At 38.4% G+C, this 21,428-nt stretch overlaps 1 protein-coding gene, 1 long non-coding RNA gene and 1 other non-coding gene across 5 annotated transcripts in view; 1 reads left to right on the top strand and 2 right to left on the bottom strand.

Moving 5' to 3' along the window:
• CDK14 (cyclin dependent kinase 14) overlaps nucleotides 1-21,428 on the top strand; it is a 592,881-nt gene that overhangs the window by 6,374 nt on the left and 565,079 nt on the right. Inside the window, exon 2 of one of the 3 annotated variants that reach the window (XM_054495986.2) lies at nucleotides 1,536-1,567. In XM_054495986.2, the coding sequence (XP_054351961.1) occupies nucleotides 1,536-1,567 (32 nt within the window). Of the gene's footprint in view, nucleotides 1-1,535; nucleotides 1,568-5,826; nucleotides 5,873-6,889; nucleotides 6,962-21,428 lie in introns of those variants that run through there. The other 2 variants (XM_063667603.1, XM_054495990.2) reach the window with 2 other exon arrangements.
• LOC129040988 (uncharacterized) lies at nucleotides 1,392-8,807 on the bottom strand. The gene is made up of 3 exons (XR_008503753.2): nucleotides 8,303-8,807; nucleotides 6,511-6,569; nucleotides 1,392-4,794 (listed from the first exon to the last, which is right to left on the bottom strand). It is a non-coding gene; the product is annotated as an uncharacterized LOC129040988 (long non-coding RNA).
• LOC129041860 (small nucleolar RNA U13) lies at nucleotides 4,312-4,416 on the bottom strand. Its single transcript, XR_008503988.1, has one exon. It is a non-coding gene; the product is annotated as a small nucleolar RNA U13 (small nucleolar RNA).

Here is a 21,428-nt window from a genome sequence, read left to right as displayed (position 1 = left end):
ATAATTAAAACATGTGCAAGTAATTGAATGCAAGATAAGCCATTCACAACAAAGGACTATCTTTTTATTTTCCATTCACTTTCAGAAGAAATGGTTTTCCAATAAAGAAAGATTAGTTTATTAGGCAAAAGGGAAAAATAAGAAACTTTTAGAAACGTTTTATTTCCCTCAGCCTACCCGCATCCCCCTTAACTCACCACAATCACATTCTTCTTGAAAACACAAATATATGAAACAGAGAAAATAACCTTTCACAATTGTTAGAGTATGTATCCTAAGCTTTTCTATGATAGCTTCAGTTGAGGCACATTACTTTTCTCAGAGCTTAATTGCCAGAATAATTTGCTTTTCATTGCTTTTGTCAGAACAAAGCTTTCCACGTAATAGCTACCCAAGTGCTTCTATCCAGACTAAATCAGGTATAAAGCAGCAAACACCTATGCACTGTTCTGTAAATTTGAAACATTTCTCCAGCTAGTAGTTTCAGATAAATTAGCTATTTAATGCATTCTTCTTAATATGAAACATTCTAAGTAATTGCAAAATGTAAGGAACTAGATGTTTGCCAACTGTAGGTGAAATTCTTCTCCTTCTATGTTGGGTGAAAAAATTCCAGTTCTAAAACTGTGAACAGTCACGCATACTTGATGGTGGTCCCGCAAGATTACAATACTGTATTTTTACTGTACATTTTTCTATGTTTAGATACACAAATCCTTGCCATTGTGTTACATTTGCCTATAGTATTCAGTACAGTAACATGCTATATAGGTTTGTAGCCTAGGAGTAATAGGCTATACCATATAGCCTAGGTGTGTAGTAGGTGATACCATCTAGGTTTGTATAAGTACACTCTGTGACATTTGCACAATGAAATTGCCTAACGGTGCATTTCTCAGAATGTATCCCAGTTGTTAAGTGACACATGTCTATATTTAAAGTAAATTTGAAGTATTTGCTGGTTCCTATAAAATATTCTGAATGTATTGTTTTATTTTGAAATACTTTATTATAAAATTTATCATGTTGAAATGTTTAAATTATGTCTCTTACTCTGCAATGCTTATTTTAGCAGGCTTAGTCTTTCATCAACACACTTACACTTCACTCAGTACGAAAATGTCATTCAGGGCTCTATGCAAAGAAGGTGTTATCCTAACAATTGGTGATATCTTCTCAAAACCCAGGAGTTTAAGGGGAAATTTCATTAAGATTACTTTGTGATTCTTTTATGCTTTCAATGAAACATGTTCAAACTAAAGAAGAGATAGGGAACAGTTATGCGTGCTTCTAATATCTGGGAGAATAGTTTTATTTGCATATTTATAAAAAATATTTCAAAAAGATGCATGCTGTGCTCTTTCATTTGCAGTTTTCATATTTGTATCATAACATTGTTATTCAGGTTGGGGCACAATTTACTTTCTGAAATGAAAACACCATACTGCCTTGTTTTTTTTTCTGTTTTCTATAACTTAGATAGTCTCTTTGGAATTTTTCACAATAACTGTTTCCTTTTCCTTCTTATTTTATAGCTTTGAAGAAAGATGACACCACCTTTGATGAGGTAGGTTACATTTCTTTATCTAATGTTAGATGCATTTAATGACTACCAGCTAAAGTCACTAGCTGCCAACTTTGTACTTAGAAACAGAAAAAAAATGCCTTTAAAACATGAGATGACATCTGTTTATTTCGTTGCCTTATATTTTCAAATTTTAAATAATCGTTCAAATGAGTTGGTAGCAAGTAACAGAAATATGTCTTTTTCAATTAATAAATGAACTAATTAGAAGACACATGCAGGCCTTTGTGTTGTTGCATTCTTGCTGGTGGTAGTGCTTGAAACACGCAGAGTGATGTACGTGCTTAAGGCAAGTCTGGAGCTGTTGGTAAGTTGGGCACCATGGCTCCTTGCAGACCTCAGCTGAATCAGGGTGTAATGGGTTGTTGATGCCACATATTGTCTGTCAGTCTCCCAGAGGAGGAGCTGACTTTTCCTGTTCTAGTTTTCCTATTCTTTGTATATCAGATCTGTCTTCATCTACTTGCCACAAAGTAGTGTAAAATACTGTTCAAGTAAGGCAGAGAGTTCATATGTAATTAATAGCATCCTGAATGTGATTTTAAAGCTGCAGTCATTCCTGAATTTTTGTAGTATAAGTAGGAATCACCAGAGAAATAATGAATGTTTACAAAATGTTTTCACAGTGCCAAAGAGTGAAGTGTTTCATTGTAACCATCCTGAACCACACTCATTGATCTGTGTTGTAAACTGGGCCACATGTGTATATAGATTGTGTTTTTATATAGGAACATGGGTGTTATCTATACAGCGTGCTTACCTTAAAGCCTGATGAAAGCATAAATTAGTTTGGTTTGGTGGTTTGGTTTGTTTTAGTAGTTACATATTCCATGAAATATGCTACCTGTCTTCCCTCTGCTGCAGTGCTTCAGTGAGGAAAGGGCATTTGTGCTCATGGAAAGTCCCCTTGGCCATGTGGCTGGCCGTGGTGCACGGCAGGTCTGCTCAGGGAGAACCTGCTCCAGGCTGGGATTTCTGGATGGGGCCACCGTCATTTGGCTGTCACGGTCTGCTGCTTCATCAGCTGCACCTGTTCTCTTTTTCCTGGGCTGAGCTTTACAAAGCTGTGTGTCCCTGGACTCCAAAGCAACTTTCCCTGCCAGCATTCCTGTGACATCCTCTAAAAAACTTAATTCTTCTAGGCTTGAAGCAATAGAGGAGTCTTTTCTTCTCCCTTCATAGTGGGCAATATTGGAGTTTTCCTCTAAACCTGTATTTCTGGAATTTCGGTAGTGTTGTTACTGAGATATTTTTCAGGAGAGTGTTTTCTTTGTTTTCAGGAGAAATCAATATGAGAATATTTGGCACCATTTTTCTCTTTGTAAAGAAAGTTTCCCCTCTAATTATGTAGATAATTTAAGCTTACATAAAAAGAGAGAAATAAGGAAAAGGAGAAAGAAAAAATCTCATAAATCCTGTTACCCCGATACAACAACTGTTGAATGTTCTTGCTTCTTTCCCCGTGTTTTAAAAAAGCAGCCCATTATTATATCCCACTTTTTTCTTTGATACGATAACATTATATTTTCCCATGTTTTTACAAACTCTTCCTGATCATCATTAGGAATTTCGAAAACCTTCTTTCTTGCTTAAACACTATTGTTAGTGATTAGCTTTAAAAAACACCTGAGGCTGGAGCTCAGCTGAAGGTTAAAGATGTGTCAAACCTGTAACTACTCCCTCTTTCTGTTATTCTGAAACCTCTGTATAGTCAAAGGTCTGGAGTTTGTAATTTGGGTCAAAATCATCCTTAGATTTTGCAAAGTGGCTTCCTTCCTCTGCCACAAGAGATTGGAAACTATCACAAATCAGTAAATCACAGAATGCTCGACTTGGAAGATCCATTGGAAATAATAATTTTCCCACTCCATCATTACACGGATGAAGAAATTGAGATCCAGAAGGGGCAAGTAATTTCCAGCTATTGAAGGAAAGACTCAAGGCCAGAAAATCTTGGGAGATAGTAGTAATGAAGGCATGCTGGGGTATAATCCCCATTTCAACTACCCTCTGTTTGGGCATTTGACTTATTCATTTCATATCCTTTGTAAAATAGAGATAATAACAGTATCTTCCCTTTAAGGTAGTTGAGATAATTAAATAAGGTAATGAATAAGGTAATGCATATTTCAGAATAATGGCTCACAAAAAGTGAATAGCTCATAATTGGTGTTATCATCTTCATTGCCTTCATCATCATCATCATCATTGATGCTTTCACTTTGATATCCACCTTCTGTAGTTGGAAGGGCTACAGAGTAGATAGAAGGATTAAAAAGGAAGAGTTACAGCTATGAGGAGAGTTAATTTCAGTTATTCCTCTTAACATTTCACCTAAAGCTTCATGTGATGACTTGCATATTAAAACTGAGAAAATATTATCTAAAACCCACCATTGTTTAGATTCCATATGGGGGTGATTGCATTCACTTTTTAATCCCTGGGTGTGTTGCACATAGTTAACATTCAGTACGTTATCTATTGAATGTGAGTAAATATCTATTGTAGAGGAGTAGGGAGAGTGATGAATTAGGTGTCGGGCAATGTGGATTCTCATCTGCCACTTTCTAGTTATTTGGGCAAGTTGTTTAACTTACCCTGGCCATAACATTCTCATTTGTAAAATCAGTTGAACTATGATCTTCAAGTTGCCTCTTAGCTCTAAATGTAGGATTCTAAATAATGTAACAACCAACATAAGATTACAATTTTTTTTCATGTTTTTATGTCAGACAGGTAATGTGCTGACCTTGTAGTAAGGTTTGAGGGAGGCACATCTTACACATGAGGTGAAACCCCAATCATCACGCTTATGAACTATACAAAAGGATCAAAATGACAATTTTATCACATCAGAAAAGAGCACTAAAACTCTGCTTATGTACATAGGAACTGAGTTCTTCTGTGATCATTTTCAGATTATAATAGTAGAAATTTTTTTGAAAGCTTGTTTTTTACCTTCTCTCTCCTGGAGCTGGGGAACTCTACAGTCCATTGGAATCAATTCAGATTTGAGTCTTAAAACTTTGAGGGTTGGGTCAGCTTCTTAGGTATGCAATAAGATGTGGCAACTCTCCGTAGTATTTATGAACTGGAGGGCTCTTTATCTCAAGGAGTGGCCTCTTCCAGAGAGTGCGTGAGCTGGAGTTTGGTAGCAACTCCCTGATTCATGTAGAGGATGCCTCTAGAGTGTGTGTCAAATGTTTGACCTTGAACACAGGACAAAAAGAAATTTTTAATCATAGACTGAAATGCCATGATTTCAGTCTAATCTGCTAATTTTCAAAACCAGACTGGAATTATATTCAGGAACTATGTTTGTTGTAAACTGGGCTGTGTTTGTGTGCGCACGTGTGTGTTTGTGTGTGTGTTTAATTGAACAGTTTGGAAGTTAAGTATTGAGGCCTTCAGGTATTTACAATAAGCAAACAATAGGAATTTTGCTGAAGGCGGTCATAGTTGGAGAGGGAACATTCTATGAATGATCATTTTGCTTTTCATTCATTGTGTATTTGGTCCCTGACTACAATATTAGCCATTTAATGTTCTGTGGTCTAAATCTACACATTTTACTTGGATGGACTAATCATTTCTAAAATATCCCAAGTAAAATTTTATTAGTTTCAGTCCTTTTCCCCTCCCAACTTCTTGATGTTTGGAAGGGTTTGACATAGTACTTGGCCACAATGAAGGGGCTAAATAATTATTGGAGAAACACATGGTTAAGCTAGAATGAAGGTGAAAGAAGATTGGTATTTTGTGTCATAGTTTTTAGTGGACATAATGTTTCTGGTGACATTGTGATGAGAGTCTTGGGTAAAGATCAACTTCATATCTGTGAAATGACTGCAGAAATTTCCAAATGTTTTCTTACCCTTGTGTCCCCAATAAATGCCCAGACCGTGTCCTTAAGTGGCCCCATTTTTCCTGGAGTAATGAACGATAACTACACTATGACTTCTGGTGAATTTTTGAGTTTTATTTTTGATTTAATGATTTATTTTAGAATATTAATGATACCTAATATATGAAAGGTCAGAAAATACAGATAATCTCCACCAATGTAAAATTACCACGCATAAAACCTTTTGAACTTTGGAGACAAAAGCTCTGATTAAGTGTATATGTATGTGTATGGAAATAGTTGGAAATTGTGATAGCTACAGCAATTCATGAATTGTTCTCATGGGTAAATTAAAAGGTTAACTCATGCAGTTCTGCTTTATCCCTCTGTTTTTTAGCTTTGATGATTGCCAGAACAAAGTGTTGGCTCTGCCTGGCTCTTTGGTGAGAAATACAAAATTTTTAGCAATTAGAATAAACCTTTGAAATGCAAAGAGTTTCATGTTTATGGCATATAATCCAGATAATTAAGCACTTAGTTTGTTTCTTAAAAATGGGTGACTGTGTATGAGTTTTCTAATTCTTCTCTGCTTTGGTCAGTTATTTTATGTTTGTGAAGTAGAAGGCTGCCAGCACTTATTTTGTCATTTTCCAGCTATTTTATTTTTTCAAATCCTAGGAAAACGTATACAAAACATATAAAATAAAAAAATTCTACATCTGGTCTGTGAGTGCCCCAAGCACATTTTTATAGGTTAACTTGCTTACTTTACATTTAATATAACAATTTTGTTAGGTGGAGACTGTGCACAATGATATTGGCTTCTAGTCCGTGTCCCTCTTTGTTATTTTATATAAAGATATAATACCAGAGATAATAAAGGTGACAGTTATTATTTTTTTGAGACTTGGTGTCCCTTGATCATCCAGTTTGGAGTACAGTGGTGCCATTGTGGCTCACTGCAGCCTCCACCTCCAAGGCCCAACCTATCCTCCCACCTCAGCCTTCTAAGTAGCTGGGACCACAGGCATACACCACCACCTGGCTAATTTTTGTATTTTTTGTAGAGATGGAGTCTCACCGTATTGTTCATGCTGGTCTCGAACTCCTGGTGTCAGGTGATCCTCCCATCTCAGCCTCCTAAAGTGTTGGGATTACAGGTGTGAGCTACCACATACAGCCATGCAGTGATTTTTATGAGAACGAGAATCTAGGGATGATATGGTTTGGATCGTGTCCCTGCCAAATCTCATGTTGTGGGGGGGAGCTGGTGGGAGGTGATTGTATCGTGGGGGTAGATCCTTCTTGAATGATTTAGAACCATCCCCTTGGTGCTGTTCTGGTGATAGTGAGGGAATTCTTGTGAGACCTGGTTGTTTAAAAGTGTGTAGCACCTCCCCCTTCGCTGTCTTGCTCTTGGCTTCTGCCATGTAAGAAGCTGGCTCTCCCTTTGCCTGCTGCCAGGATTGGAAGCTTCCTGAGGCCTCCTTGGAAGCAGAAGTCACTAGGATTCCTGTACATCCTGCATATCCGTGAGCCAATTCAACTTCCTTTCTTTATAAATTACCTGGTCTCAGGTATTTCTTTATAGCAATGTGAAAATGGACTAATACAAGTGGTTAGATACCAGTATAATTTGTGGATATTTCTGGTCATTCTTTTCCATTTATTGAGCATGGTGGAAGCTGGTTCAGTCTTTTCTCTGCCCTAACTATCACCATTAGGGGATGTCTCAGTGTCCATATGGATGATGTATATGCTGTAATACAACATTCTAGCATCCCTGACTTTCTTGTCTCATACCTACTTTACCCTTATTTGGTTTCTGCAGGAACTGCATCTTACTGGGACTGTCCTAGATTTAAAATATTAAATCCCACTAACAATCTTTCCTGTTTAGCTCTCTCACTGCTGCTGTATTCCCTGTATCTTTTCTTTGCTGGCTTCCAGTTTCTAGATGATCCCTTCTCTGCCTGTCCCATCCCATTCTCATAGTCCATAACCCATCCTCCCCCGTTAATTCCTTCCCTGTTCACTCAGGGAACATCACTCTCTTGCCGGTATCCTCAATGGCCTTACCGCTTTATACTTCATTTGTAATGTATGCTGCCAGCCCTTGATTTTGACCTGGCATCTTTTCCTATCTTACCTAATGGCTGCCAAGAGCTGCTTGAGGAAATCACTCTATAAATAAATTTATCATTTCCATCCTTAGCTGGAACGTCAGGCAACTGTGGACCATCTTGCATTTGTGTCCTTGTGCCGCTGGCCTGTTTCCTGCTGAACTCTTTTCACTCCTCCTAAGCCTTCTTGCGACCCTCCTCCACCCTTTCTTCTTTTAGTAGAAGGCTTTCTCTCTGTTAGTTTCCTAGGGCTGCCCTAGCAAAGTACCACAAACTGAGTGACTTAAATAGCAGAATTTTTATTGTCTCACAGTTCTGGAGACCAGAAGTCTGACAAACAGTAGCAGAGTTGGTTCTTTCAGAGGACTGTTAGAGAAGGCCCCATTCCAGGCCTCTCCCCTTAGCTCTAGATGACCACCTTCTCCCTGTGTCTTTTTACATTTTTTTCCCTTAATGCATGGCTGTCTGTCTAAATTTCCCCTTTTTACAAGGATACAAGTCATATTAGATTAGGGGCTCACCCTACTTCAGTATGACCTCCTTTTAATTTAATTACATCTGTACGACCCCCTTTTCAAAATAAGATCACTTTTGGAGGTACTGGGGATTAAGACTTCGATATATGAATTTTTGGTGGACACAATTCAACCTGTAATACCCTCCAACTTCTTAGAGCCCTTAATACCATTAGGTGTCCACCCCCTGTCAACATCCTACCCATTTATGTACCCTCATTTGCTGCAGTCTTACCTCCTTTTTTCCCATCGATCTCAGAGGGGGTTTTGTCCTTTGTTTTGTTCCAGGCCAGTTCCTCCTCCTGCCTTCTCAATTCCTTTCCCTCTTTTCTACTCCAGAAGCTTACATAATTGATTCTTTCCTTTCTTTTCTATGTTTTCTGCCCTCTCCTTTTTATAGATAACGTTCACCATAGACTCTGAACATGCTTAAGTCTTCCCCATCTCGTCCATAACTTCAGCCTTCTGTCCTCTATGATCAGTTTTCATGCTCTGGTTGAGTGGTTGGTGTACACTTGACGTCAGTGTGGCTGACTCAACTTTCTATTCTAACCACCACATCCAGATGTTCAACTGCCCACTAGAAGTTTCTGCCGCTGTGTCTCACAGTCACCTCGATCTCAGCACATATCATTAATTCTTGTATTTCCCCAAGCATGCGCCTTCTCTTGTTCCTCTCTCTGCTATTAGCTGTACCAGCCACATGATTTTCCAAGCTAAAAACCTGATGCTATCCTAGCCTTTTCTCCAACCCCACATCCAGGTGTTGGCTTGGTTTTTGTTCCTTGCTGTCATATCCATTCTCACAGCTGATGTGCACACTCAGCCTCGTCATCTCTTCCTGGACTTGGAGTAGTTGTATAACTGACTTCCCTGCCTACGACTTGCCTCCTGCTCCAACAGTATGATGGGTCTGAAATACAAATTTGCCGATCCCCTGCTTACTGCTTTAAAAGGTGCAGGTTTAACTCCAAACTCCTAGCTTATCTTTCAAGGCCATTCATGATCTATCTCTTTCGTACTTTTTGACTCTTACCAACAGTTATCTTTTTTTTTTCTTTTTTTTTTGAGACGGAGTCTCACTCTGTCACCCAGGCTGGAGTGCAATGGCGCGATCTCGGCTCACTGCAACCTCCACCTCCAGGGTTCAAGTGATTCTCCTGCCTTAGCCGCCCAGGTAGCTGGGATTATAGACGCCCGCCACCACACCCAGCTAATTTTTGTATTTTTAGTAGAGACAGGGTTTCACCAGGTTGGCTAGGTTGGTCTCGAACCCCAGACCTCAGGTGATCCACCCGTCTCGGCCTCCCAAAGTGCTGGGATTACAGGTGTGAGCCAGCACACCCGGCTTCAAACAGTTATCTTTTATTTTCGTGACTTCATTATCATTGCAGCTGCTGCCATCTCAGTTCAGAACCTTTTCACTTTTACCTATTTTAGTTCAATAAACTCTTCATTGGTATCACTGCTCCATCTTATTCCTCCACTCAGCCTTCCCAAAACATCTTTCTTGTCATAGTATTCCCCTGTTCAAAGATTCATGCATCAAATGATGTTTGTTTTATGTCAGGCTGGATATGGTCTCAGCCTGACTCTTGATGTAGTTCAGCCTCACAGGCATTTATGGCTTGACCATCTGTCAACATCTTACAGGGCTGGGCCTGGGTGGAGATTCAATCTCACTCTCTCTTACAGTAAGATTTTATAGGCCAGGCACGGTGGCTAATGCCTGTAATCCCAACACTATGGGAGGCCGAGGCAGGTGGATCACTTGAGGTCAGGAGTTCGAGACCCGCCTGGCCAACATGGTGAAACCCTGTCTCTACCAAAAATATAAAAATGAGCCGGGTGTGGTGGTGGGTACCTGTAATCCCAGGTACTCGGGAGGCTGAGGCAGGAGAATTGCCTGAACCCGGGAGGCGGAGGTTGCAGTGAGCCGAGATTGTGCCACTGCACTCCAGCCCGGGTGACAGAGTGAGACTCTGTCTCAAAAAAAAAAAAAAAGATTTTATATTACTTTCTGTCCTGTTTTATTTTCACTGTGGTCATGTCTGCCAGTCCTAGATGCTATGAACCTATTCCATGCAAGAGGTTTAAAAGTTAGACTGTTCTTTAATTATGCCAGTAATCCAGGAAGTCATTATATTTCAAATTCAACATTTTAGATAGCTGAAAAAGAACATCACTACCTCCTTAATTCTCTCATTGGAAATTTAGTTTTAATTTTCTGATGCTTAAAACTTTCTGTGCATCAGTTTTTCATTTTTATAAATGTTTGATCATATTTACCATCTCCCTAATTATGGTAGACGTAATTATCGTAATTAGGTCTAGTCCCAGACAGTGGCTCGAATGTCTGGGTAGTGCTGTAAAGATTCAGAGAGGAAGTACATGTCACAAAGTGCAAGATGTATGACATTTGGGAGAATTAGTCACTTTCAATTTGTAATTCTCAAAAGGCAGAATATTACAGAAATGGAAAACATGAGTAGTGTCTTCTTTCCGTTGTGAGCACCCTGCATCCTGGTGGCAGGCTGTAAGGGTGGTTAGTGTTCTCTCCTGGGCAGTGCTCTGATTTGCATGTTTGAATTCATTTGTTGAAAGCTGACCTTTGGGCCAGGCCTGGTGGCAATCCCAGCACCTTGGGGGAGGGATCACTTGAGATCAGGAGTTAGAGACCAGCCTGGCCAATGTAGTGAAACCCTGTGTCTACTAAAAATACAAAAATTAGCCAGGTGTGGTGGCAGGTGCCCGTAATCCCAGCTACTTGGGAGGCTGAGGCAGGAGAATTGCTTGAACCTGGGAGGCAGAGGTTGCAGTGAGCTGAGATTGCACCACTGCACACCAGCCTGGGTGACAGAGCGAGACTCTGTCTCAAAAAAAACAAAAAACAAACAAACAAAAAAGACGCTGACCTTTGACGTAGGAAGTCTTTCTGTACAGCCTAACTATTTTCTTCAAGTGCAAAATGGGCTCAGCTGCAGTACACTATGCCTATTTTCCTTCTGACTGGAATTTGAGTCATTGATTTAGAAATCTTTATATTGCTGGGTTGTGATTGAGATGGCTTCTCCTATTAGGAACGATAGCAATCATGAAATCAGTGAAGCCAAGGTGGGTCAGAGGTCTCTCAGGACTGGACCATAGATTCCAGTCCTGAGTGTTTGAGACTATTTTTTATAGTCCCAAACACTTTTTTTTTTTTTTTTTTTTTGAGATGGAGTTTCGCTCTTGTTGCCTAGGCTGGAGTGCAATGGTGCGATCTTGGGTCACTGCAACCTCTGCTTCCTGGGTTCAAGTGATTCTCCTGCCTCAGCCTCCCAAGTAGGTGGGATTACAGGCATGTGCCACCCGCCTGGCTAATTTTGTATTTTTAGTAGAGACAGGGTTTCACCGTGTTGGTCAGGCTGGTCTCAAACTCCTGACCTCAAATGATCCACCCGCCTTGGCCTCCCGAAGTGCTGGGATTATAGGCATAAGCCACCGTTCCCGGCCTAGTTCCAAACATTCTTAACTCTTATTATTCTTGCTGTCATAAAACTTATAAAAGGCATAATTACAAGATATTGGAACCAGCAGTTTGCTTTCAATTTTGCAGGCTTAATTTCTTTAGGACTCATCAGCGTCTTAAAGGAGCTCTTTCATCATTTTAAGGGAATAATTGAAGTAATATTCACTTTCCCTTCTGAATCTATTTTATTTTCAATGTGTAAAGTTCTGGTTATTTTTCCAACTTACTATTTATTTTTTAAGTTTTCCTTCTGTCTTAATAACTTTTAGTTTTCTTACATTTCTTTTTAAAATTAATTTATTTTTTAAATAATAAAAAAGATGGCATCTCATTGTATTGCCCAGGCTGGTCTTGAACTCCTGGGCTCAAGCAGTCCACCAGTTTCAGCCTCTCAAAATGCTAGAATTACAGACATGAGCCACCGTACCTGGCTTTTAGTTTTATTTTATTAACTCTTTTGAAATGAACTGTTCTTTGTTTTAGGCATATGAGCCTGGGAATTTTCTTAAAATTAATTAATTTATTTATTTATTTTGCCTTGGTAAGTTTATTGTGACCTGGGTGTTCCATGAGCATCCTAAACTTAGGCTAGGGATATGGAAAATTATTTTACAGTGGTTTTAGGAAAAAGCCAGGTGTTAGCAAAAAATTATAAGATTCTGAAATCATCTGCAAGTATGGCATGTCTTATAGTGCAACATTATATGATTAATTTTTTAATAATGAAATTAATAGTTTTCCTGTTTTTCAATAGCTACTATAAATTCTGTGATAATGATGAATCTTATGTGTATGAGTAAGGAATGTGTTGAAAAAAAATTTTAAGGTTTTTATGACCCATGTAGTTATAATACAATAGAAAAAAAGTTTTCAATATGCACTTTTATACCTAGATGAAAATGCATCAGGCAAATCACTTATTTGACCTTTCACTGATTAAGAATATCTTTCTCCAGTCTTGCAAGTTACACTTTAAAAGACATTTGGAATTGCTTAGAGAACCCAGGGAGTCCTAGATTCTACAATTCTGTGTGCTCTTCTGTGTTTTCTCAGTCTCTGACTACCCTCATGTAAGATGTCTATAAAGTGTGGTATTTAGAATAAAACTATTATGTTTTTCAGAGTTTGGGAACTATTCTAGTCTAGCAGATCTCGAACACGTTATAACTCTGTGTTCTGATCAGCTGAAATATTGAAGTGCGTGAATACTTTTCTTTAAAAACTGAGTATATTGAAGTCAGTCTTTCAATTATGTTTTGATATATTTTTTTGAGTGGGAAAGAAGGGGGCTGAGTTGCAGTTAGAGTACCAGGAATTTGGCTTATTTCAGATTTGCCCATGGGAATGTGCCAAATATGAAATTATAACCTATGACATATCTCTTGGATAACTTAGTTGTCTTGGAGTATTAGTTTTCCTATTTTAACGGATTTTCAAAAAAGGAGATTGCACCAGTTCTATAAAGCAGTGATGGGCTGTGATAGAGGTGGAGGGTGAGTTTTCAAAGTGCTCTGTAAAGATTTTGGTGCAGGCCTCTTCACTTCCCCTATCAAAATATTCACACACCTTGAAAATTTTGTTGCTGTAGTTAGGAAGGGTTGTTATTGGGGGTGTGTCATATCCCTCAAGTGAGTTCAGAGTTTGAGAGCCTTTCTTTTAAAATATCTGTTGCTGAATTATTAGGAGTTGAAGATGGATATTGGTACAATCATGTGCAACCTTAATTTTTTTTGGAACAGCTTTTGGTTTTAGATAATGCTTTCTGATTTTTGATTCAGAAAATATAGTCTTCTTAGTCCTAAAATTGTGTATTTATTAATATCAAATTCATAATCCAGAAATTTTAGCCAAAAGAAAAAGTGAAACAGTGATACAGAAATTTCTAACAAAGAAACAGATAAGTAAGCATTATTCTACAACAGAGAAAAATGAGTGAGAATAACTTATGGTTACTTTTGATTTTAATGAAAACATTTTTTATTAAAAAATATAGGTAAAGAAGAGATATGTTAGTTACAGTTATTCAGGGCATGAATTACAAATTCTTTTGTGTTATAGGTGCTCGTTTATTTTAAATCTTCAGCTATATAGCTCTCTTTGTATTGTCTTCAAGTGAATATGATGGAGAATGTCCTGCAGTGCCTGATTCTCTTCTCTTAAAAGGCAGACTATTTAATCTTACAAATGAGCATCCTTGGGTCATTACATATTGGGGTTCAGGTGTGCAAAAGGCTTGGTAACATATGGCTTGTCCCGAGATGCCCTAATTGAGTTCAAAACTTTCCCCAAGAGGTTTGCATTACTTTATCTAAATGATGTGTTACATGTGCAACAAAAAAGGTGTTTTAGTCATGAAAGGAAAAAAATAAATGTGTACTTGCAAGATACAATGCAAATTGTACAGTGTACATTGCACTAATTTCTATATAGTTATTAGAAGATAAAAAAGATTAAAACCCATAAAAGTGACATTAATTGGATGACCACAGTTTTGGATGATGCACTTTGATGATCTTCAGCATTCCCTTTAGTTACCTTATTATATCATCATCATCATCATATATATATGTGTGCCTGTGTATATATACACACATTTTCCTCCATTTTGATTATTTTTTTTTCAGGCAAGATAGTTAGGCATATTAAATTCAATGTTGGACCTTTTTTCAGCTTCAAAACACACAATTATCACAATTACATGTGTTTCATTGAATAATTTTAATATTTGCTATTAAGAAAAGTATGTTCATGGCAGAACATGTATAAAATAAAAATTACTATTTTACAGTGAAACAGCTATTGTATGTAGAGTATGATCTCAGTTTTGTAAGATTATAAGTATCCTCTCCATGGGGGAAAACATCTGAAAAAAAGGAAATACAACAAATGGATAATGAGGAAATTGGGGTTTATCGAAATTGTGACTTGCTCAGAGTCCCTTAGCTAGAAGGTGGTTTAATCTAGTATTCTAACCTCATCTCTCTGCATCCAAAGTGTATGTGCGTAACTAGGCTGCCTCCCAGGAGAAGGGAGAAAGGGAGAAATAACATCTAGGTACTACTACTACAGGTGCAGCATATAGTTGGGAAAACAAAGTTCTTACAAAGAAACAACTGATTTTGGTAGTAATTCTAGCAGATGAATGGTTTTTCCTAAAAAAGGCCTAAAAGCGAACCTTAAAGATTCCTGCCATAGATCTATGTCATTTTTGAACTGAGTTACATGCATTTTACAGAGAGGAAACTGAGACCCAGGGAGATTAAATCATTTTGTTACTAAATAATGTTGCTGAAGAGAACATGGTTGATTAGTCGTTGTGAAATCAAGGGGGTTTCTTTGCTGAATTACTCTTTACGTTTTAGGTTTCAGTTTCAAGGTTACGTTAAAACTAAGCTTGTATTGCCATTTTTATCTGGATTTAGGTGGGGAGTGGGTGGATTGTTTGGTGAGATGTAAACTTGATCCTTCGGGTAGTAATTTGTTTAGTAAAAATTTCCTGCTAGACGTGAGGGCTCTGTAGCCGATGAAGATTATGGAAGGTTAACTATTGGTTGAGGTACCATGGACCTCATTGTGATATACAGACTGGTTTGAGCTGGAAGGCACGATGAGAAAACTGCTGTGTTTTAAATAGCATGTTCCGAAAAAAGTGTCAGAACATCTTTGAATGGGTGTAAATTGCCTTCATTGAACAAGGCAAATGGTTAGTATTGAACAGAAAATGTCAGATAATAAATTCATTCATTTTCTTCGAATCCTGAATATATACTCTTGGATTATTAGCTTGTGCATGTGAAGCCACTCTGGCTTCATTTTTATTTCATATTATGACAGCTAAAATCTTTGTGAAGATTAAAAATATAGAGGAAACAGACAGGTTTTTAATATTTACATCTTAGAAAGATGAAGACTTTAGGTGGGTATAGGGGGAAACATTCAATACTTTGGATTCTTTTTTATTGGTAGAGTGAGTGCTAAGAAAAGGGATAGACCAATTTTTTTTCTTTCTTTCTCTCCTTTTCCTTTACGTAAATATAAAATGCTTCCAATTCGCTGGATTTTCCTCTATGCTTCCAATATCATTGCATTTTCTTCTTTCCTTTTTCTTTGTTCTTTCTGAAAACACCTTGCTTTTGGTGGTTTAGTTGCCAGCCACTGGGCTCCACGTTGCCCTGAACCCTTTCATGACCCAGGTGCTAGGTCCAGTGAATGACCTTTTGGTTGCTTTTGCCATCTTTGTACCAGACATAATACTTTTCTGATGCGCGACTGGTGCGGGCAAGGGAAGAAGAAGGGGGAAGTCTCAGGCAGGAGTTAGAGATGTTTTATAATGATTGGCCATCTTCTGCTATTAGAGCACAGAATTATGGCTCCTAAAAAAAGACTTGGATTTTCCGATGCTCCCCACTGCATTTAATGGACTAGTTCTGCAAGTATTTACGTTGTTTGATGTACTTTCTTTTTCCTTTTTACCATCAGTTGAGTTGGAAAGATTTGAGGACACATACAGAAAGTGATTTTAGATTCTTTTCTGATACCATTTGGACTCAGAAGTAGGAGAATTTGTGCCTTATTGTGTCTTTTTCTTTTTCTTTTTGATGAGAAGGAGCAGGGAAGTAAAAATCTCAAGAGAGCAGAATCAGTTTTCCGGTCACCAAGCTCATTAAGTTAATATTTACTTTTAAAATGAATGTATTTGCCAGCCCTTCCCACTGTTTGTTTGGGAAGCGTGTAACATACATTTGAGAGCCTCTAACTAGTTTCCACCTCCATTGGGTATTTCACCTCTCAGACTGGTGGTGGTGAGTGTGATGCGTGGATCCCAGTTGTAACATCTATTTCTGTCACTTCAATATTACATTTATCTTGAGGGTAAAGGAAGGGAAAGAAATGAAGCTAAGGCAATTTTTCCCTGGTTTTCTGTGTCTACTGCACAATATTGATTGCATGATATTTAACATCTCTAGTGCTTTTAAGCCCATTTCAAATAACACAATTGACACATATGCAGGGGTTTAAGGAAACTGGACATTTAAATAAAAGATACAGCCTGAAAACTCAAGGATTACATTGATTACATTTGAAAATTTCTTTCCAGTATTCCATAAAATGATATTTACAGTTTTTTTGTCTCTTGATACCTGCAGCTTTCTAGATGAAAGCTGTTATTTTTCTTCAGGCCTCAGATGAGTATTTTTTCACTATTACAAATTTTAATGAACATAAAATACTGATTATTTTAACTTCTATAAATATTTAATAACCAAGGTCTTCAGGTACATTGTATAGTAATTTCTGTTGGTTTTTTAAAGCTTGCTGTGTGAGAGAACTGACCGTTATGTTTAACTATTTGAAGGCTGTTTTGGGGAATGTAAAAATTGATACTGAAGGAAAAAAAGAACTGGGTGCGGTGGCTCACACCTGTAATCCCAGAATTTTGGGAGGACGAGGTGGGCGCATTGCTTGAGGCCAGGAGTTTGAAATCAGCGTGGCCAACATGGCGAAACCCTGTCTCTACTAAAAAATACAAAAGTTAGCCGGTGTGGTGGCCCAAGCCCGTAGTCCCAGCTACTTGGGAGGCTGAGGCAGGAGAATTGCTTGAACCCAGGAGGCAGAGATTGCAGTGAGCCGAGATTGTGACACTGTACTCCAGCCTGGGTGACAGAGCAAGACTCTTGAAACAACAACAACGAAAACAAATATAGAGAGATATGACTCTTTATTCATGATCTAGTTGACATCCCCTTGCTGTTACAAGTATGTATATTAAATGTTTCTGTAATACATGTCCTACAAGATGATGTATCAATGTATAGTATTTTTGTCTAGTTGGCAACCTGAGAAATATTTATGAGCTTTGAGTGGGACATCTACCACTTCAAGGATCAGCAAGGCACAGACAAGCCACAGGAATTATTAACTCAACAAATTATTAACTTATCAAATTAATTATCTAATTATTAACTCAGTTGACTGGACTGGGTATTTTTCTTTGAGATTTCTTTTATTTTTGGTGGATCGATTGATTGGCACTGGCATGTCAGAGGCAGTGACAATGCTGTTTCTAGCTGAAACTCTGTGCTCTCCAGACGGCGGTGAGTGACGCTTCTCCACCCGAACAACCTCAGAATCTGGGTGTGAGTGGAAAGTGCAAGAGTGCTGGAATCTTCTCCACCCATCTTCCAGCTTGTCCCCGTATCCCTATTTATAATCTGTGTGAGGCCGCCTAGTAGTCTCCTTTTCCTTATCTGTACAACAGAGGTAACCATCTCCACCTGGCAAAGTTGTAAAAATTAATTAAATAATGCTTGTAATTCCTGTAAAGGGTCTTGGCACAGAGCAGGCACCACTGTTTCATAGAGCTGGGCTGTGCCCCTCAAAGCATTGGCACATGCAGCATGGTGCTGCACGTGACATTTGGGTCATCCTCCACACGAGTCCTCACATCTGTGGGCACAAGCTGAGGGGCACATGGAGACTCCTGGCTTATGATGGGAGCACCAGCAGTCTAATTTTAGGAACCTCCACATTTTAAAGAGGGGGAAACTGAGTCTGTAAAGTCCAAATTTAGGCTTCCTCCTTTTGTTGCCCCACTTCTGCCCATCACAGTGGCCTTGCTATGACCACGTGTTACTGGATCTGGCAGAAAGGAATGTCCACTGGTGGGGTTTATATGCCAGGTGGTTTTTGGTGGATGGGATTTGCATCCTACAAGACAGCCAGGAGCTCTGCATATGTGAGAACTACTAACTCATGTTTTAGAAGGAAACAGTGTTCACATATGTCACATCTACAGTGTGCATCTGGTCACAGGATTTCCAGAGGTCTATGATGATTACCCCAGATATAGAGGAAGGGAGAATCTCCCTGTACCTCCTCATTTTTGGGTTGGTGCCTCTCCAGAGGTTCTCCTGATTCTTCTTGGTTCCCTTTCTTGTTTGCCTGCATTTGTACTGGCACATGTTTATTGTCTGGCAGGGGAAGCCCCTTTGTCTCTACTCCATGTGTCTTGTGTTCATGTGTTGAGTAACTGGGGCATTTTCTCCATCGTAGACACTTATCACAGTCTTGGGACCTGTTGTTTGAGCAGATGTTCACATCCTTAAAATACTCTATTCCCCCTACAAGACTGTGTAAGGTTCCTGAGGGCAGAGACAGCATTTCTACCTCTCTCTAAATCTCATTCACTCAGAACAGTCCTTTGCACCTAGTAGGAGCTGAATAAAAGTTGCTTGAGAGAATAAACAGATAATACTTTTGGAGTCTTTTAGGTGAATTTGTTCCCATAATTCAGACTTTTTTCCTTCCTTCCTTCCTTCCTTCCTTCCTTCCTTCCTTCCTTCCTTCCTTCCTTCCTTCCTTCCTTCTTCCTTCCTTCCTTCCTTCTTCCTTCCTTCCTTCCTTTGCCACAAGAATTCACCAACTGTTTATTCATGGGGATGGGATTTATCTTAAATGTTTTTTCTGTATGGACCTTATTTAATTTTCCCAGTAATGTTGGCACTATTATTTCTATTTTTACAGATGGGGAAACGGAAGTTTAGAAAAGTTAAGCAACTAGCACAGGGTCACAGGGCTAGTGAAGCTCCAGAAGTGGTGGTGACCCAGACAGGGTCCTCACATCAGCTTAAGTAGCAGCTGGAGAGACCTGCTGGATTGTTGGCCTTTGAAAGGGAACATTGAAAGTTCCTTGCATTTGATGATGATTGGGTTACATTTACTTGAATTGTGTAACTTTTAAGTTGCAAATTAATGCTAAAAGTGTATTAGGGTAGCCCTAGGCTGTGGGACTAATTGAGAAACGAAGTACAATGGAAGTGCTGCAAACAAATCGGTTTTCCTGCTTAGAGTAGGTATTTACTATTAATCCTGCGGCATTTGCCTTAAGGAGTTGGAGTCTTTCTTATCTAATTAAAAAGTACAGGTCAGATGTTGAGTGTTGTCAATAATTTAGTGCCTGCATCTTTTTATCCCTGTTGTTTGTTTGGAAACTACAATTTGGAATATTCTGTGCACATTTTAAAAAATAAATGACTGTCTGTGTGGTAATGTTTTTGCTTAGTAAACATATGCGTTATCATCTTGAGCTTATGAGTTTTCTGTACTTTTCTTGAAACTTTTATTAATAGAAAAACTGTCAATCTAGTGCGGTGATCTTTCCCTGAAGTCCTCAGCATGCAATTGGGCATAAAAGTTGTGATCCCTGAGCACATGTTTTGGGGTTAATCCTATTTATATTTTTGGTTTTCTTCTTCATTCCCAAGATATATAAAAATTAAAAGCATTTGAGATTGCACATTAGTGCATTGGATTTTTATCTGGGGTGGTCCTTTCTCTAAGTGGGTAGTGGGAGTGTGGAAGGGTGAAGCAATATCTGCTAACCTTATTTGTGATTTGGGAGCTAGATTATCCTTTTTCCAAAACATCCTAAGTGAAGACTACCCCAACTGTGTTTTTACTGAAAGCTCTTCCTGTCATTCTGGGTAGTTTATACTGTTTATTTACCTTGTATAAGGAAATTCTTTCTTTACTGTCCCATCTTATCTTAGATCAAAGTTTCTACCCAGGGATCCTACTTAAAAAATATTGTCTGAGACTGCATGTGTTTTCTTTCTTTTTTTTTTTAGCACTCTGAGTTTTTGCTCCATCTGCACTCTCTGGTTTTCCTTCCTTCTATTTATGACAATTGTGTAATGAATATTCATAGTTTCCATTATTAATGTAATAGCATGCCATTTGTCAGCTCACTGGCTTTCTCGTGTTATATATATATTTTTAAAAATTCTTTTTATTTATTTTAAAATTTTTGTTGTCTTTGTCTTCCGTAATCTTTTTTCTTTATAGAGTTTATGATGATGTGTTTTTCCTCTAACCCAGACATATACGTAGGTCTAAAACTGCACAGTGCAGGATGTCAAATGGCTTAAAAGGATTTCTGCTGTGACTGAAAGAGTGGATCTGTGCCCTTCTGAGGGCGTAGGCTGACCACATGAATACCAATAATTAGACATCTTTTATTTTAAGAAATGGGCAGCTGTTTCTTTAGTTGAATTTTGAGGTCTTTATAGTTATTTTGCTCTCTTTAAAGGGCTTTTCTCTGTATATATGCATCTCTTTGGCAGGGCTGATGGCAGGCTGGGATACTGGCATGGCAATAGTGGGAAAGAAGGAAGGAAAAAAGCACAACTGAAAAGGAAAACCTGAAGTGTTCTGAATATTAGATTTTAAGGTATTAGGTTTTTTTTTAAGTTTTCTTTTTCAATTTATTAAAAAGTAGAATATGTAAGTATTGTGAATATCAGTTTTTTGTTTTCAGTGATTTTAAGGTAAAATTTTCACCGTCTCACACTTGATCAGAAAGTCTAGCAATTAACTTTCCCCTTGAGCATCCTGAGCCATCCCTCAGAGATTTGATTAGGATGGCAGTTACAGTAGTGATAATGCCTTCCTGGAGTTTTCAAGCCTTTTATTTAAATCAGTGCTTATTATCTCTCACTGTTGTTTTAAAACACAGCTCCTGAACCTGAAAGTCCAGTGAAGATTTCATCTGGAAGGTTGGGTTACTGGGTGTGTGGGATTAGAGGCACAGACTGCTGTCTTCCTCTTTGTTATCATCAGAATCCCTGAAACCCCTTCTCATGCTTGCTAAGATTAGGCAGGAGTGTCACTGCATATTTATAATACATATTTTATAGGGCTTCATAGCTTACAAAACAATTTCGTATGGTATTTCAGTGAATTTTTGCAACAAAACAGCCCTGTGAAGGAGTGGACATATAGTTTCATCTCTGTTTTGTAGAGGTGGAAATTGTACTCGGGGAAGGTAAGTGCTGTTCCCCAGGCCACAGTC

This window comes from Pongo pygmaeus, chromosome 6 (genome assembly GCF_028885625.2).
Source record: "Pongo pygmaeus isolate AG05252 chromosome 6, NHGRI_mPonPyg2-v2.0_pri, whole genome shotgun sequence".
NCBI classification, from domain to species: Eukaryota; Metazoa; Chordata; class Mammalia; order Primates; family Hominidae; genus Pongo; species Pongo pygmaeus.
This window is presented reverse-complemented; position numbering and strand designations above follow the sequence as displayed.